This window comes from Barbus barbus, assembly GCF_936440315.1.
Source record: "Barbus barbus genome assembly, chromosome: 47".
Classification (NCBI taxonomy): domain Eukaryota; kingdom Metazoa; phylum Chordata; class Actinopteri; order Cypriniformes; family Cyprinidae; genus Barbus; species Barbus barbus.
The window spans coordinates 20,480,859-20,498,456 of NC_136725.1; the positions used below are offsets into that span (position 1 = coordinate 20,480,859).

At 37.6% G+C, this 17,598-nt stretch overlaps 2 protein-coding genes across 4 annotated transcripts in view; both read left to right on the forward strand.

Moving 5' to 3' along the window:
• LOC306866206 (G protein-coupled receptor kinase 3) overlaps positions 1–4,145 on the forward strand; it is a 49,066-nt gene extending 44,921 nt beyond the window's left edge. The window contains exon 21 of the mRNA XM_079411299.1: positions 611–4,145. Within this exon, the coding sequence (XP_079267425.1) occupies positions 611–772 (162 nt within the window). The 3' untranslated portion in view covers positions 773–4,145. The remainder of the gene's footprint in view (positions 1–610) is intronic.
• Positions 4,146–6,655: 2,510 nt separating this feature from the next.
• LOC306865705 (unconventional myosin-XVIIIb-like) overlaps positions 6,656–17,598 on the forward strand; it is a 55,435-nt gene continuing 44,492 nt past the window's right edge. For 2 of the 3 annotated variants that reach the window (XM_079410457.1, XM_079410458.1), the window contains exons 1-6: positions 6,659–6,804; positions 11,108–11,253; positions 13,643–13,801; positions 14,878–15,288; positions 16,128–16,188; positions 16,938–17,050. In XM_079410457.1, coding sequence (XP_079266583.1) covers positions 14,953–15,288; positions 16,128–16,188; positions 16,938–17,050 — 510 coding nt within the window. In that variant the 5' untranslated portion in view covers positions 6,659–6,804; positions 11,108–11,253; positions 13,643–13,801; positions 14,878–14,952. Of the gene's footprint in view, positions 6,805–11,107; positions 11,254–13,642; positions 13,802–14,877; positions 15,289–16,127; positions 16,189–16,937; positions 17,051–17,598 lie in introns of all 3 variants that reach the window. The other variant, XM_079410459.1, reaches the window with a different exon arrangement.

A 17,598-nucleotide genomic window follows, 5' to 3' on the forward strand; every position in this document is an offset into this window, starting at 1 on the left:
TATTTAATTGACTAGATAATCCAAAAAAGATGCTGAAAAAAGCAGTGCCTCTGTGGGTTCTGTGTGTGCTGCTGTGAACTTCTGTTCTAGGAAACTTCCTTTATCTTTTTGAGTCTGTTCTGTGGGAAATATTTTTTCCCATCTGTGCAGGAGCAGCTCAGAAGTGCATGTATGTGAATTTGCAGACCTTAGCGCACATTAATCTGAAATTAAACCTCATAAAGGGCTGATTTGAAATGGTTTTTACGGGCAGCTCATTCCATACAAATATCTCTCACATTAAATGCACAAGATTTAAGCTCGATTGATTCCAATCCAGTTTGACTTTTGCATGCTAATGATACTCTAGGCACAAAAGCATACCAAAATATTGGTGCAAAATACATTGAATAAAATCTAGTTTCATTTAACATTAGCATCACTGTGAAGTGGCTTTCAGAATGCAGTCTGGTATTGCCTTATCCACAGAAGAAAGACATTTTCTGTATTTTAATTTTTGCATCCAAAAGTGCTGACTAGGTAGCTCACTTGCATTTAAAAGTTCTTGATTATATTAAAAAATCATAAAGCAGCTGAGACTGAATTGCTAATGTTATTTTTCTTTTCACAGAGCGACCCAGAGTTCGTACAGTGGAAGAAGGAGCTCACCGAAGCGTTCACAGAGGCACAGAAGCTGCTGCGTCGTGCCCCCAAAGTCATCGGCAGGGGGCGAACCAATGTGGTGGAACTGTCCAAACCTCCGCTCATGCACCGCAACAGCAATGGCCTGTGAGCCGCCCACCTCCCGCCGCCCTTGTCCACCACTCCTATACATCCTCTTCATCGACATACACATGCACACGCTCTCACACGGTCTCTCTCTCTCTCCCAGCAAAATGCTTGTCCAGCACCATTAGGCTTCCCAACCGGTACAGCAAGCCACCATATGGTCCGTCTCGGAAGGTTCTGCTGGACTGTGCCCTGCTGTTCCTCAACTGTTCGTCAATCAAATGGACGCACGCACACACACAGTTCCTCTCAACTTGACACGCTGGGGTGGACGTCACTCCAGGATAATGTTAAAGAACAATCGGTGATGACCTCGTTTTGACCAGTGGTGCAGGCTGGCAAACTGCGCCCCATTTGTGAACATGTCGTTTCTTCTGTGATCCCCACGTTCTCCTTGCACACGCTGGCATGCTCGTGTATTAGCAAAGAAAGAGGCTTCTGCTGTAACAATGTCCACTTGAGCTTCTCTTTCAAGTGACAGTGTGCTAGAGCCGGACAGTATCAGTACCTCTGCTAGAGGGAAACTAGAGCCATGCGGCCTGAGAGATCTAATCCGATGGAAACAATCTCAAAAGACGTTGGCTTAAATTATATCACTCCCGTTGTCTTTCATGTCCTTTGTGGGAACGCCAAGGCCACCTCACTGACTGTGCCATTCTTGAAGCATATGCTTTGCACCACTTTCTATCAACATCGTGGGTGCATGGCATGCATGCCGTTTTATGCTAAACGGACTCGGATTTGTTGACTGTTGTGGCACCCGACCTTCGTCCCGTACTTGTAAAGTACAAAATTCTTCGACACTTCCTTAATACTCGCCGATGGATTGAACAAACTGCAATGGCGTGTGTTGTGCGCATCCAAGTTGAGCTCTCAGAGGACTACGTACAGTGTAAAAATTAGGGAGCGTTTTTCTTTCTGCCTTTTATTTTTTTTTGGTGCTCAGCCTTTGTAAACACCAAACTTGGTTGGATTGCTCACGTGCATTAAGTGCGTGTACTTGTGCGTGTACACGATGCAAAAAGTAGGTGTTGTCGCTTTAAAGGAAATTCCCCCATATTTTCACCAGGAAGAATTGCTTTCTTTCACCTTGAATGTATTTTTGTTTCTCTTTTTTTTGTTCGTTTATTTGTGGGTGGAGTGATTTACGCTGCTTGACACAATGGGTAGGAACATGGCGGGATGTTTGCTTGGACACGAGCCCATCCCCTTCCCCTGAACCCACAGAAGTGCAAAAAGTGCCAATGAAATAAACGTTCGACTTGAGACACCTGAGAATTCCTCGAGTCCAGGCCGCATCACCTCCATCTCCATGTGAACGGACCCCGAGAACAGTGTTGGAAACTGAACGCACAGAATAAAAACTGAACTGCAGACCTCCAGTCGTGTACAAGGACGCCAATGGACGGTTGACGATGCATGACGTCTCGGTTAGAGGGACCACTTGGGGGAAAAAAAGCAGCAGCATCCCTGGAGACTTTATCCGACTGTATATATGAATCCTTTCTCTGTGCATCTACAGTATAATCTTCTTGACAATGTTTGCATATATGGCGAATCTCTGTCTCTGCCTGTCTGTGTTTGTCCCTATTTCTCAGCTTGGGGGCGGGCGGGGTGGGTGGGGTTCACATCTGTCAATCAATCGGCGGGCGTGTGCAAACCTCAGGCTGAGAATTGTGCGTACACGCCTCTTTTAGGACCATCGGTGTGAGAGCGGAGAGTCGGATGGCTTATCTCATAATGAGGTGCGAGGAGGTCTTCTGTCTGTCTCTCGTGTGTTTCGCCATTATCCATTCATGGCAGGCAGACCGTTATTCAGTGCGATTATAGTAAGACGCTCGCAGGTGTTCGGGAAGGTGGGCTGCCTGGATCGCGGAAGGAGAGACAACTTAAAACCGTTTGTTGTAAGGCTTGATTTAAATATAGTTTAAATTTTTATATTGTTTTGAATGTGACGCAAATGCAGGTTTCTATAGATGACTTTTTTGGAGTATGTTATGTGCATTTATTTTGGTCTCTTTTTTTTGGAATGGAAAAACAAGCACAGCTTAACAGGCATGAGGTGATTTTAAAGAAGTGTTTTCTTCATGTATATTCAGGTCCTTTTTTTTTCCATGCAGTAATTTTCTTTTTCTATGACTCCCTTCAGTGCATTTCCGAGTGATTTTCATGCGGCGCTCTGCAGAAATCGCAAGGTTTTGGGAGTCGATCAGTTTTTGTAGCCTTTAAGTATCGGGGAGGTGCCCTTCAAGGGTTTTATTTTGAAACCAAAATGGCTTGTTTTGAAATATATAAATATATATATATCACTGCACTTTTTCCACCATGCTTCATGAGCTGATGACAAATAAATGTGCCAAACGACTGTAGGAGAATGTCCTTGAACCAATGAAAAGGCTGTTTCCGAGACTAAAATTGGTACGTTTTAACGGGCGAGCAGCGGCGAGTTTGAGAAAGGGTACAAAAATGTGACCAAATTCAGGTGACGTGGAGCAAGTGGGCCGCGAGGCAAACGATCCGACGTCATTGACTCTACGCCTCAAAGCTACTGACCGGCGACGGCCGGTACCGTGTTTTGAAAATGCTAGCCCATTTCTCAAAAAAAGGGTGGCACCTCCGCCAGTCCTAAATATCCATGTTTTATTCAGGGGTTTTATATTTTATTTTAACGGTAGCTTTTCAGTCACTTGGTCAGTGTTTGCTTCATTCAGTTGCTTGTGTGTCTGTTCCATAGCGGGGGATTTTGTGTGTGGGCGAACGCAGTTTTCGAAACGCAAGTGGTTGAGCGATAGGAAGGAGAAAAAAAAAGAAAAACAAACTAACAAAAATCTAAGTATATATATATATGTGTATATGAAATGAAAACAAATGAGCTTAAGTTTATTTAAAAGACTTTACGACGTAGACACAAAACAATTGAGTCGGGAAGGGATCGGGTTCGATGTGAGTTCAACTATTTGTGGTGAAGAATCAGCTCAGATCTTGCACATAAAGGTTTAGATATTGTACCTACGACTTACAGATTATTATTTTTGTTCGTTTAATACAGGTCTCTCTTGCTCTTTCATATTTATTGTCTGGTCGGGGAGCTAGTCCCTCTGTGCGTTGGTTTATCTAGGGCACGGAGCTGTCGAGTATCTGGGTTTACAGTCAACCGAAACTCTCTTTTTCATGTGCCACAAACAAACGCAAATACTACTGTCTGGGGTTATGATGATGATGATGATGATGATTATAATTATTGATAATATTATTCAATGAATGATAATTGTTATTAAAATTATTTTCTTTTGTTTTCATTTTTCAGAACAGCTAGGAACATGTGTGTTGGACTGCTTATAAAAACAGTTCAGAAATAAAAGCCCCTTTTTCGTGTTGCCATGTCTGTTGTCTCCATGCTTTCAAGCCGCTTCATTTCGGGATTTATCCTGTGTATATCAGAACGAGGACAATCGTTCGATGTAAACTAACTCTTCAGTGTGAGATTTATAAACTTAAACCTCCATTAGCCAACTTTCAGGGCATGTTAAAGCCATTTGGAAGCACTGCGGCCAAGTCTCCTCACTGGAGCTGAGTGTGATTGAGCAGGGCATTAGTGTTCTGGAGTAAACACTCCTCTCTTGGACATCCTTCTCTATCCTGCAGCTATAATCAAAGCTCAAATTATTCAAAGGGTTCTTGAGGTTTATTACCCTCGCCGTATTGTAATATCTGTCCTCGTTTACCTCTGAATGGATGGTGTTTTTAACGGCACTGATTGAAACTGCACTGGCCTTGAAAGTATTTGGACACTCGAGACGCAATGTCTGAATGTCATTAGATAAGAATCAAACCGAGTAGCAGTTTTTGTGCTTTCTGTAAAGTAAATGCTGTTATGCAAGCATACATTTTTAAAATCAACATGAATTCAAGACTTTTTGTCATGCATTTGTAATGTAATTTTTTTTTCAGTAATTCAAATGAAAATGTCTATGATCTTTCCTCAAAATGAAAACGGCTTGATCTGGTCACTGACTTTTTCATGATACAGTCAGGACCCAGTGATTGAAAATGAGACAAAACAAGCATTAAAATAAGATTAAACTACAATTTTTTTTTTTTTGGAGGAACCTATATGAGGTCGCCTAATTTTAAGAGAAATAATGAAAAAAGTCATATAAGTGTGCAACTCCTTAGCCATTTTATGAAGAAAATACAAACCAGTTTAATGGGTGATTTAGATTTAGTTTTTTTAAGATATATTAATAATTAAATCACAAACCAACTGTAAAAACCCATGAAAAATGATGAGGCCTTCAAATATTGTGAACAATTGAACAATATATATTTTTTAAGACTTTATATGTCTAATATATTTGGAGGGCAACTGTATGTTTTTTTTTTTTTTTTTTTTTTTTTTGTAATAATACAGGGATTATTAGTTCAAGTAAATGAAAACTTGGTGCCATAACACAGTAGCTATGTTTACATGCATCAAAATAATTGGTTTATAATCAGATTGATGGACTGAAAAGCCTTCATATAAACACATCAGATTAGAAGCGGTGGTGTAGACCTGAAATAGCTAAATCAATAAGAAAAAAATCAATCATGTAAACACCTGGATCCGACTATTATCTCTATTTTATTAGAAAATACTTGGCACACATCAGTGCCATGATTCACAGAATAGAATAGAATATACTTTTATTGTCCAACTTTTGGGAAATTTGGCATGGACTTTAAAGACATAACCAGCAATCAACACAAATCACACAGTTCAATATAACAATACAATACTAAATAAATTACAACCTACTACATAAAAAATCTTAAAAATCCCAAATTTTGAAATTCTCAGTTTAATAATTCAACTGACTTTGGCACAAAAACGTTTTTTTATGATTTGATTTACACGCTGGGATTCTAAATTATCTCAAGTTAAAAGATTCTCATGTAAAATGTGTTTTCAGTTACAGTTTATTGTAGATGCCTCATACAGCTAATACGTCTCATATCCTGTGAACCGTCAGTGGAAAAGACTGATTATTGACTAAATATTTGCTCAAAAAAACTCTCTTGATGTTTATGTAATCCACAGTAATTATACATGCTGTAGCTCTGGTGACATCATCCACAGCGACTGGGAACTAGCATGTGCTGAAGTGTTTGAAATGCATGTAATGCAGATGTGAACAAATATGTGAATCATATTGTAGTGCTTATTAATTTCAGAATCTAAAATCAAATTGGATCCATTCCAGTTGAATCCGTCTAAACGGTTTCAGCTGATTTAATAAATGTGCTTTCAGACAAAGTGAGACCTTTCGTGCGAAATTGATTTAACATGATAATCAAGTACGCTAAAGATTAAATTTATCATCTTGAGATCAAAATGATTGTATGAGCTATTCCTCCACAATGGCTCTGCTCAACCCTTTCGAAAACCACAATATCCATTGGCCTCCGGCGTTTCTTCCCAGAGATCATGAGTGTGCTGATACGCTTGTGTCCTCTCTAATTCTCTCTGACACCACCTCCCGCAGCTCACCTCCCACCCCTGCGTCTCCCAGCTGAGTCTGTCCATCAAACCACGCCTGCAGACGCTTGACTTCTGTGCTTTTTCCAGCACTGCTTTCCCAGGTTTGCATCGAGACAGATTTCCAGCATCCAAATGGGGTCATTCTGGATGCCCAGCCTTGACAAAGTGTTCAGAAACATTACTGCCAATGTAATCCAGCATGTTTTGAAATCATCCACATCAGACGATGCATCCCCCCATTTACAGCACTCAAGTGTTTCCCAAACAGGGTAGTATGTCCCACCTCTTCTAGCTGCGGGATATTTATAGCTGAGTCTTGTGTTAACTCAGCTGCCATGCTTATCTATGTGTGTGTGTGTGTGTGTTGCCACTCTATTTCAGATTGTAGCTTCACCCTCTCAGTGACAGTGAGACTGTGTACCTTGCTTTTGGCCTCTTAGTTTTCCCCTGGAATTTCACGCATACATTTCTCTCATTGGATATATTCTTCCACTCCATCGAGGAACCATCACAAGGTATGCCTGTTGGTTTTCATATTGACTCCCAAATCTGTTGTTTTTGTAGATACTGTGATTTATTTATAGATCCCAGACCCTCACAGACACCCACGTCTCGTACGGCCGTTCTGGTGTTCTCCTTATGGACATTGAGCCATTTGTCTATATGCCCAGAAGTTGAGTGGTTTGTTCTGGTTGGGAACTGAAAGGCCTTGTGTTTGGATCGCCGCGACTAAATGCAGCGCTGACTCCTGCTGAAATCTGAGCTCCCAGGATCATTTTCTACCTCTGACTAATTTGTTTTGTTGTTTGTCGTGTAATGTCGAAGGGGATGACAAGATGTTGAGGTTTTGCAGGGTTGGAAATGCGAATGCAATGTCATGATCCTGCGACCTAAACTTCACATGAGTCAGTGTTTGTGTGCATTTGCATTAAGATGAATTGATCTGCAGGAAACAAGTGAGCAACTGTTTATCTTACAGCTGTCGTTTGCAAAAAGATCCATGAAAGTTTGACATAATCCATGATATTCGATGATTATCATATTTATATGGTGTTAACATGGAGTACTTCAGTTGTATTACTATGGTACCTGTCAGAAATCAATCGTGGTATTTATGGTACCGAGGTCAGAAATTACTTTGGGTAAAAAGGCCCAGGAATTCAAATTGTTTGTAATATCTGAGATATTTCATGCATTTTATATTTTAAATATTCTATTCTAGAATAAACATGAGATTCAATCATTTATGCTGAGAATTTGTCAATGAATGGATGAGATATCTAACAGAAGGATGGCAGTTGAGTTTATAGGGTTAGAAAAAGTATTCCCCAAAAATCTGATTTTGTGGACAAATATTTGACTATAATAAAAGTTCATTTTTGACACTATGGTACAAAAAGAAAAGAAAAAAAGGTAGGACCATGGTGCATTTTACAATATATATTGCAAGCTACACTAATACTGATTGTATTGTATATTTATTTATTGGCAGTATATTTTATGTGGTTAGAAATATCTCTGAAAATCAATTTTTGGGACACCCTAAAAAAATTATTTCAGACACACTGGTACTTTTTAGAGATTATATTGCAAGCTATTAATATTTTTATTTTATATTCAGCTCCTCTTTTTTTTAGCAAGTGATGGAATTTTTGATAACACTTTATTTTAAGGTGTCCTTGTTACATGTACTTACTATAATAATAACACTTAATTATGCATAATTACATGCAAATAACCCAAAGCCAAACCCTAACCATATAGTAAGTAGATGTAGTTAATGAATATTACTCGGTACTTAAATGTATAATTACACTGAAACAAGGACACCCTAAAATAAAGTGAATTATTATTTTATTCATTTTTTATTTTAACTTATTTGTCATAGTAATACGTGAACACTAGTTTTGTTTCTTGTAGTACAATAATATAGATTTTGTTCATCATTAGTCATATTTTAATTAAAATAAATTAATTTAATTATCAGGTAGATTCCTTGGAGTTTGCCAAATGTGATAATACAGAGTTGTCAGAAATGTAAATGCTTACAGCACCTTGTGAACAAAGTGTCAACAAAATGAAACCGATTTGTAAAATGAAAAACTGCTGGCTGAACACTGACACGGTAATGAAGCACAGATCTGCGCTGTTTCCAGTCAGTTCCTGCCATTTGGCCTTCATTAGACTCAGCTTCTGGGTTTGTTTTCATCGTGTGTTTGTGTTGCTCAAGCGGGTGGTCTGTGTTTATCGTGGAGCGAATGTTTCACTGAAGACTGTGGAAGAACATAATCTCTTTCATTTACTGCCTTATTGCCTGAAGAAGCTCCGTTGGATTTATCATCAACAGCCTAATTCTAGATTTCTGTTTTGTGTGTATTTGCCTGTGCAGAACTCACTGTAACGATGGGTGGTTTTTAGCAGGTTTCTTGGGTGTTTTTGGTGGTTTCTGGGGCATTAACCATAACATAACATTCAGTTTCATACTGTAGATGTGACTTGGGTCCTTCCTTCCCTCTAAATGCATGAAGTTATGTGTCGAGGTTTAATATTAATATATCAGCAACAGCACTAGTGATCCTCGGCTCCTTAGCAACTGCCACTATTAATTATGACCAGATCTTCTGCTTTACAGTGTGTTTGCTGAGCAATGACCTCTGTTACCCGCACCGGTCAGCCGGTCCTTTCATTCTCTCCTGCTTTATATCATTCTAGGTTAAACTGCCTCTAAAAGAAGAGCAAAAAGTGAAGTTGTTTAATTTGAAATGTAATGCATAAATATCTCACAGCAGCAGGGCAGCAGATGAAGACATGCAGAGATGTTTTTATGTGTGAAATCATTTGCATAAAGCATTCTGTACCGTCTAATGTCTGCTTCATCAGTTTGCTCAGATTTCACACACACATTCAGAATATATTTACAGTGGGTACGGAAAGTATTCAGACCCCCTTAAATTTTTCACTCTTTGTTATATTGCAGCCATTTGCTAAAATCATTTAAGTTCTTTTTTTTTCCTCATTAATGTACACATAGCACCCCATATTGACAGAAAAACACAGAATTGTTGACATTTTTGCAGATTTATTAAAAAAGAAAAACTGAAATATCACATGGTCCTAAGTATTCAGACCCTTTGCTCGGTATTTAGTAGAAGCACCCTTTTGATCTAATACAACCATGAGTCTTTTTGGGAAAGATGCAACAAGTTTTTCACTCCTGGATTTGGGGACCCTCTGCCATTCCTCCTTGCAGATCCTCTCCAGTTCTGTCAGGTTGGATGGTAAACGTTGGTGGACAGCCATTTTTAGGTCTCTCCGGAGAAGCTCAATTGGGTTTAAGTCAGGGCTCTGGCTGGGCCATTCAAGAACAGTCAGGGAGTTGTTGTGAAGCCACTCCTTCGTTATTTTAGCTGTGTGCTTAGGGTCATTGTCTTGTTGGAAGGTAAACCTTCGACCCAGTCTGAGGTCCTGAGCACTCTGGAGAAGGTTTTCGTCCAGGATATCCCTGTACTTGGCCGCATTCATCTTTCCCTCGATTGCAACCAGTCGTCCTGTCCCTGCAGCTGAAAAACACCCCCACAGCATGATGCTGCTACCACCATGCTTCACTGTTGGGACTGTATTGGACAGGTGATGAGCAGTGCCTGGTTTTCTCCACACATACCGCTTAGAATTAAGGCCAAAAAGTTCTATCTTGGTCTCATCAGACCAGAGAATCTTATTTCTCACCATCTTGTGGTCCTTCAGGTGTTTTTTTGTGTCTTGCACTGAGGAGAGGCTTCCGTCGGGCCACTCTGCCATAAAGCCCCAACTGGTGGAGGGCTGCAGTGATGGTTGACTTTCTACAACTTTCTTCCATCTCCCGACTGCATCTCTGGAGGTCAGCCACAGTGATCTTTGGGTTCTTCTTTACCTCTCTCACCAAGGCTCTTCTCCCCCGATAGCTCAGTTTGGCCGGACGGCCAGCTCTAAGAAGGGTTCTGGTCGTCCCAAACGTCTTCCATTTAAGGATTATGGAGGCCACTGTGCTCTTAGGAACCTTAAGTGCAGCAGAATTTTTTTTGTAACCTTGGCCAGATCTGTGCCTTGCCACAATTCTGTCTCTGAGTTCTTCAGGCATTTCCTTTGACCTCATGATTCTCATTTGCTCTGACATGCACTGTGAGCTGTAAGGTCTTATATAGACAGGTGTGTGGCTTTCCTAATCAAGTCCAGTCAGTATAATCAAACACAGCTGGACTCAAATGAAGGTGTAGAACCATCTCAAGGATGATCCGAAGAAATGGACAGCACCTGAGTTAAATATATGAGTGTCACAGCAAAGGGTCTGAATACTTAGGACCATGTGATATTTCAGTTTTTTTTTTTATAAATCTGCTAAATTGTCAACAATTCTGTCAATATGGGGTGCTGTGTGTACATTAATGAGGGAAACAAATTAACTTAAATGATTTTAGCAAATGGCTGCAATATAACAAAGAATCAAAAATGTAAGGGGGTCTGAATACTTTCTGTACCCACTGTATGTATGTGTGTATGTGTATATATATATATATATATATGTATATATATATATGTATGTATGTGTGTGTATATATATACATATATATATATATATGTATATATATATATATATATATATGTGTGTGTATATATATATATATATATGTATATGTGTATATATATGTGTATATATGATAAACACCTGTAGTAATATTTAATTTTTTTTTTTTTTTTTTTTTAAATAATAATTTACATTTACATTAAATTGGACCCTGTATATTATGATAATGTCTCATGCTTTTTCTCCTCCATCTACAGGTCCACAGTGTCACTGTTTCTATTTTTGGCTCCACTTTGTGTCCTCGCTCACATCACACCTGGCTGAGATCTCCCCGGTCGATCTTTCACCCCTCGTCCCGCCATGGCTCTCTCCTCACGCTTAAAACTCTGGGAACAGAAGGGAGGTGCAGGACGGCTTCAGGCCTGGAGCTCAACTCAACTAACCCGACTGCTGCTTGACTCACTGTTTATTAACCAGCACCAGTTCACCGATTAATCACTGTTCTTTCTGAGATGCTTGTAGCCTGGCCTCAGTCTCACACACAACACACACTGACTTTAACTTGAATATGAAAGTCAAAAGACTGCCTGTGTCTCTTTAAGTCTCTGTAATGTAATATCGGTCACATTGGCAGTGCCATCCAGCAGGGATTAGACATACAAGTTCAGCTTCTGTAAAAGAGGAAAGACTGAAATCTGCGCTTGTCAATATTACATTCTAACTGCATCATCAAATCTAACAGCAATCATATCAAACGTTGCTTCTCTTGTCCAAGGGTAAATAAAACACATGAAGTTTCTGAGATTACCTGCAAAGATAGTGGCCCTGAAAACAATCAATTAGCAATTAATTAACTAATTTCCTTTGACTCAAGTTAGGCCATCATGTTTGCCTGCATTTTCATTTGGTATCAATTTTATCTGGAAAAAGTACATGTAGATGCATTGTAAAAATATATATTTAAAACAATATATTTTTCAAATGTAAAATATTGTTTCATTTTAAACCTCCAAATGGAAAAATATATTAGAAAAAGTCTTTAAAGTGTCAAGAAAAAGACTTAACGATCATAAAATACATAAATAACTTTTTAAAATATATTTTGAATAATATATTGATAATTTTGACCCTTACAATGTATTGTTGGCTATTTCTACAAATATACCCGTGCTTTTTTGTGGTCCAGGGTCACATATAACAGAGTACAAGCGTCAGAGGCAGCTTAAGCTAGCTGGTACTGCAGACTGAATGCTCTCCGCTGGCTAGCGGTCATGAAGAGCAGTTATTGTAGACTGTATCTAGAGTTTCATCTCTGCTGGCCTGCTGAAGGACGTCTACTGCCCTCAGCTCACGTGTTTAATATCACTGCAAGTGCTGCTAATAGAGTGGCAAGGGCATCAGTGGAAACTTACAGCACGAATATGGGACGCTTACTAAAAATATTGTCGTTAGAGTTCACCCTCATAAACATTTACCATGGTTTTAATATGGTACAACTAGCTGTAGTAACGTACAGTGTTTTGGTAGAAGATTCATGGTAAATATTCATGCTAATATTAGAAAAGTAAGGTTATAAATTTAAATATTTAAGCTTTTTTTTAAATGTTATGTTCATTTTTACCTGTGGTCATATGGTCATACTACAAATATCCTTTTAATGTTTACTGTGCATGAGCTATGGTAAATTGGAAATGAGGGATGTATGTACTGTAGCTTGTTAACATATATAAGCTAACAAGCTAAATATCAAGCTTTAAGTTTTTATTTCCAAAACAAAAATGGTATTGCATTGCCATGTTTGCTTGCACGTTTCTTAACACCATGATATATGAATATGTTAATCATCTTTACCAAAGTATTTAAATTATTATTAATGTGTATAGTATATATGAATATAGTATAAATATAAACATTTGTGACCCTGGAGCACAAAAGCAGTTTTAAGTCGCTGGAGTATATTTGTAGCAATAACCAAAAAAACATTGTATGGGTCAAAATTATTAATTTTTCTTTTATGCCAAAAATCATTAGGAAATTAAGTAAAGATCATGTTCCATGAAGATATATAGCGAATTTCTTACCGTAAATATAACAAAACTTCATTTTTGATTAGTAATATGCATTGCTAAGAACTTCATTTGAACAACTTTAAAGGAGATTTTCTCAATATTTTGATATTTTTGCACCCTCAGATTCCAGATTTTCAAATATGTATCTCAGACAAATATTGTCCTATCATAACAAACCATACAGCAATGGAAAGATGATTTATTCAGATGATGCATAAATCTCAATTTTGAAATTTTACACTTAAGACTGGTTTTGTGGTCCAGGGTCACATTTGTTTTCCAGATAAAAAACATAAAGCATCCTTAAAACACTATACATTTACTTGTGTAAACTGTTGTTTTTGTTGTATATATAAAATAAAATAAAAAATATGAAATATAAGTAAACTTATCTTAATTAAATGTATATAGATATATATCAACTATATATATATATATATATATATATATATATATATATATATATGCACATTCATTTAAGGAAAAATAATCGTTCTATTTTTGTAATTTTTTTAAATATTATTTTTATTTGTTTTCCAGATACAGTAAAACAAAAACATTCTTAAAACAATACTTGTGTAAAATGTTATGACAAAGTAGTAATAAGAAAATGCATGTCTGCAGTGGGAATGTAGTTGTCTTCTAAGCATTTTTCGTGTGAGTTGTTTGTTTGTTTGTATGGAGTTCATGACTGGAGCTCCTGTATTCCTCATCTGTGAACAGATCAAGGAGGAGAAGAAGCCTCCTCCAGCCGTCGCCGCCGCCGCTGCACAGCCTCCTCCTCCTCTCTCCGCCGTCCCGGGAGGATTCCTCAAACAGCTGGTGAGAGAGACCGAGAAAGAGACGCGCCACAAAGAGCCAGAGCTCAAGGAGGAGAAGACGGTGAGATCTCACTTCACTGGGGGGGGTTCTGCTGGGAAAACCTGGTCAAGTGGGTTATTTAACACTAAAGGGGGTGGATCCATGATGTTCTTAAAATATTTGCAAAATCATTTTTTGCACTTTTTCAAATTTCAAATTTATCTTAAGAATTGTCTGCACTGTAAAGATGCTCTTAAGAAAATATTTGCAAACTGAAGAATGTTGCCATACAAACTACTTTCTTAAGAAAAATAAGATGTTTTTCAAATATTTCAAACATTCTTACAAACTTATTATATTTTTCATGGAGGTCACTTAGACATTCTTAGAATTCATCTTAAGAAATGTCTTGATTTCTTAAGAATAAACAATGTTCTTAAAAATATATTTTTAAAACATAAAAAACATTTCAAGAATAGTTAGAATTAATATTAAGAAATGTCTTACCTTATACCTCAGGGAAAAAGATATATGTAACTTGAGAATATTAGCAATGTTTTAAAAAAATTACACTTAGAAATGCCTTGGCTTCTTTTTTAAGAAAAAACAAGCTGCTATGAAGAAAATGTTTGCAAACTTCTGAAGAATTTTTCAATTATTGCAGTTTTACGAACCTCTTAGAATCTTAAGAAAAGTCTTGTTTTAAAAAATATTAGCGAATTTCACACGAAGTTAGAATATTTGCACATTTTTCAAGAATTACACTTAGGAATTCTTAGAATTGATCTCATATCAACTTCATTTATTTTAAAGTTCAAATAGCAGCGAATATTTAAAAGAATTACACTTAGAAACATTCTTACGGACTTAGAATTTATCTTAAGAAATGCCTTGCCTTCTGTATTAAGAAAAAAAAAAGTTGCAAACTTTTCAATTATTGCAGTTGGGAACATTCTTATGAACCTCATAAAATCTTAAGAAATGTCTTAACTTCTTTCTTAAGATGTTTCTTTCAAATAATTGATGCCACTGACTGTTAGCATTTATGAACTCCCCATTATGAGCTGGTTTTAGTTGGCTTTACCAGCAGGCGAGGGCTTGTTTTGATGTGAAGATGACTTACATCAAGCTCCTTGTGTTTTTAACGCCCCTCACAGCCCAGGAAACTCAGCGACAACCTGGTCCAGAACTTCTTACTTCCCGACCAAACTCCACCGATACTGGAAGCGGAGATGGCGCTTCGAGCGGAGCAGCTAGTGAACGGGGAACGCAGCCGCCACACAGCACTGACAGAGAAGAAAACATCCTCTCCCAGGAGGATAATGTCACCCGACCCCAAAAATAAAAAAAACAGCTCAAAGTCCACCACTCCAGAGGTCAGCCGGCAGGAGCAGATGCCCAGCCCCAGGACAGAGACAGCGAAATCTCCAGCACCACCAACAGAAAAAGAAGTAGTAAAGGTGCAACAGGAAGTTAAACCCCTGAAACAGGAAGTGAAAGAGCCGAGGCAAGAGCCTGAGGGTCAGATCACTGTAACCCCCATAAGAGAGACGCCCAAGGTGCCAGTGGTAGGTAGAACATCACAAATACACCAAACACTTCACCGATGGTTTACATGTCTCCAATACCTTCACCGTCACCAAAAGTGATTGTTTCATCAAATTTTGGATGAATTCTGATCAAAGTCTTCTCTACGCTTTCAGGTTTTTGTAAAGCTAAAAACATTTCTTGATGTTCTTAATGTAGCTTTCTAGGATCTAGGGATCTCATCATTTTTAAATAATTGAATGAATAATACAGTTTATGAATATAATTGACTTATAACTGATACCAACTGAGACTGACTTTGTATCGCAGTATGACTTAATGTTTCAGTGACTTTATCTCACAATTCTCTCAAAAAATGATTTTTTTCTTACTTTAAACTTTCTCACCTGTTTTATTTATTACTCTGAGTTGCAAGTCACCCTAATATTCATAAAATCAAAACTTAGATTATATTTTATTTTTAATTTTTTTAACTTGATTTTATTTCCCAGCAGGAATGGGTTATATTATGAGATTGCTGGTACTCACTTTAACAATATTTTGTATTATTGCTCTAACTTTTATTTTACATTACTTTGTACATTATTACATTGTTTCTAGTATTTATTATTTTTGTAATTTATTATAAATATTTTTACTATATTTTTACTATCGTTTTTCTACTTTTTATGTATACAGTATAGCTTTCATTTATTTCCGTTTTAGATTTAGTCATTTTAGTACTTCAACTTGTTTATTTCAGATTTTATTTTATGTCTCTGCCTTTATTTCAATTAGCGAAAACAGTTTTTCAAATTTGAGTTAACAATACCAACACTGGATGATAGAAAGCAGTTTCTCTTTCTCTTTGTCTCTGCAGAGAGATGTCTGGTATGAAGCTGGCAAAGTGTGGTACGCTCACAAAGACGGTTATACACTCGGTTAGTCACCTCTTACACCTGTGTTTGAGTGTCCACCTGACATTTAAAAGAACGAAATCTGTTGTTAATGACACATTGTTTGGTGCGCTTTAGTAGTCGTTTTGGTTTATCATTCCAGAATTTGTCATGTTTGAACACTAGGCCAGCTCTCCTGTGGTGTTGAGTTACAGGTTATTATTATTAGCGTGTTGTTTTAGAGGATGCTATATTTACATGTGGCTTTATTATTATATTTCGTACTATCGCAGAAGTCAGTTTTCATACTATGTAAAAGCAGCCGCATTGCTTTCAGTGTGAGCTCTGAAAACTTCATATTGCTTAAAATATATCTCTTCTGGTGCAAGATTCTCTTTGCATGGAAAAATTGTAAAGAGCTCAGAGACTAATCTTTTTGCTGATCGGATCTATGGTGCCGTTAGCTATTGCGTTGCTTCAGTTTAGTGATGAATGGGTTTAGTGTTCTTATCTTATCAGGCTCATAGCCTTGCTAAATCTACGCGCCGAGGCTGCCATGTTACAAGATTCAAAGATTACTGCATAAAGCACACAGCACTGCACTATCTTCATGAACCAAAATCTGTCAGGCTCTAAAAGGAACAAAAGCACCATTAAAATAGAGTTATTGCACCAAGTTTGATGTGGGCAAAGCCACTGATTTTCAGATGTCTCAACCTTGTACACAAAATATTGGATTTACATTGAGTTTTACAGTGACCTTTGACCTGCCTGGCCTCTCTGATTTGTCTCAGCCACTCAGCTAAAGCCGGATGAAGGCACACCGGAGCTCCCTGACGGCAGGGTGAGGGTTCGACTGGACTCTGATGGATCCATCCATGACGTTTCCCAGTTTGAGATTGAAAAGGTGAACTATTCAACGCTATTAACTAGGGGTGTAACGGCACACAAACATGATGCTTCGGTACGTAACTCAGTTTGGACATAATGGTTCAATACGGGGAAAAACATCAAATTATTTATTTTCCATTTTAATTAAACAGTGGTTTACTGAAGAAATTAATGCTCTCTTTAAATTCAATTATAGTCACGATTTTCTTAAGGAAAAAATCTACCTCGACTAATGCTTGTAAACTATATAGTAAGCACTATTACAGCACATTACTATAATACAATTACAATGAACAACAGGTCCCGAACTATTAAATTCAAATGCTATTTTAGATATAATAATGAACCCTCGAAAAAAAAAGGCATAAATTGCACATGAAGCTGTTTTTACTTTGACGTCTGAAGGTCATTGCACACTGAGTCCGAAACTTTCATCCGTCATAAAAATTTTGAGTCAGGTTCGATTTTCTGTGTAATCTGATTATAAAATTTATTACAGATTTACTTAAACGTCTATTAAATAAATAAGGCGTCACTAACAGGTTAAGTGAAATATAATGAATA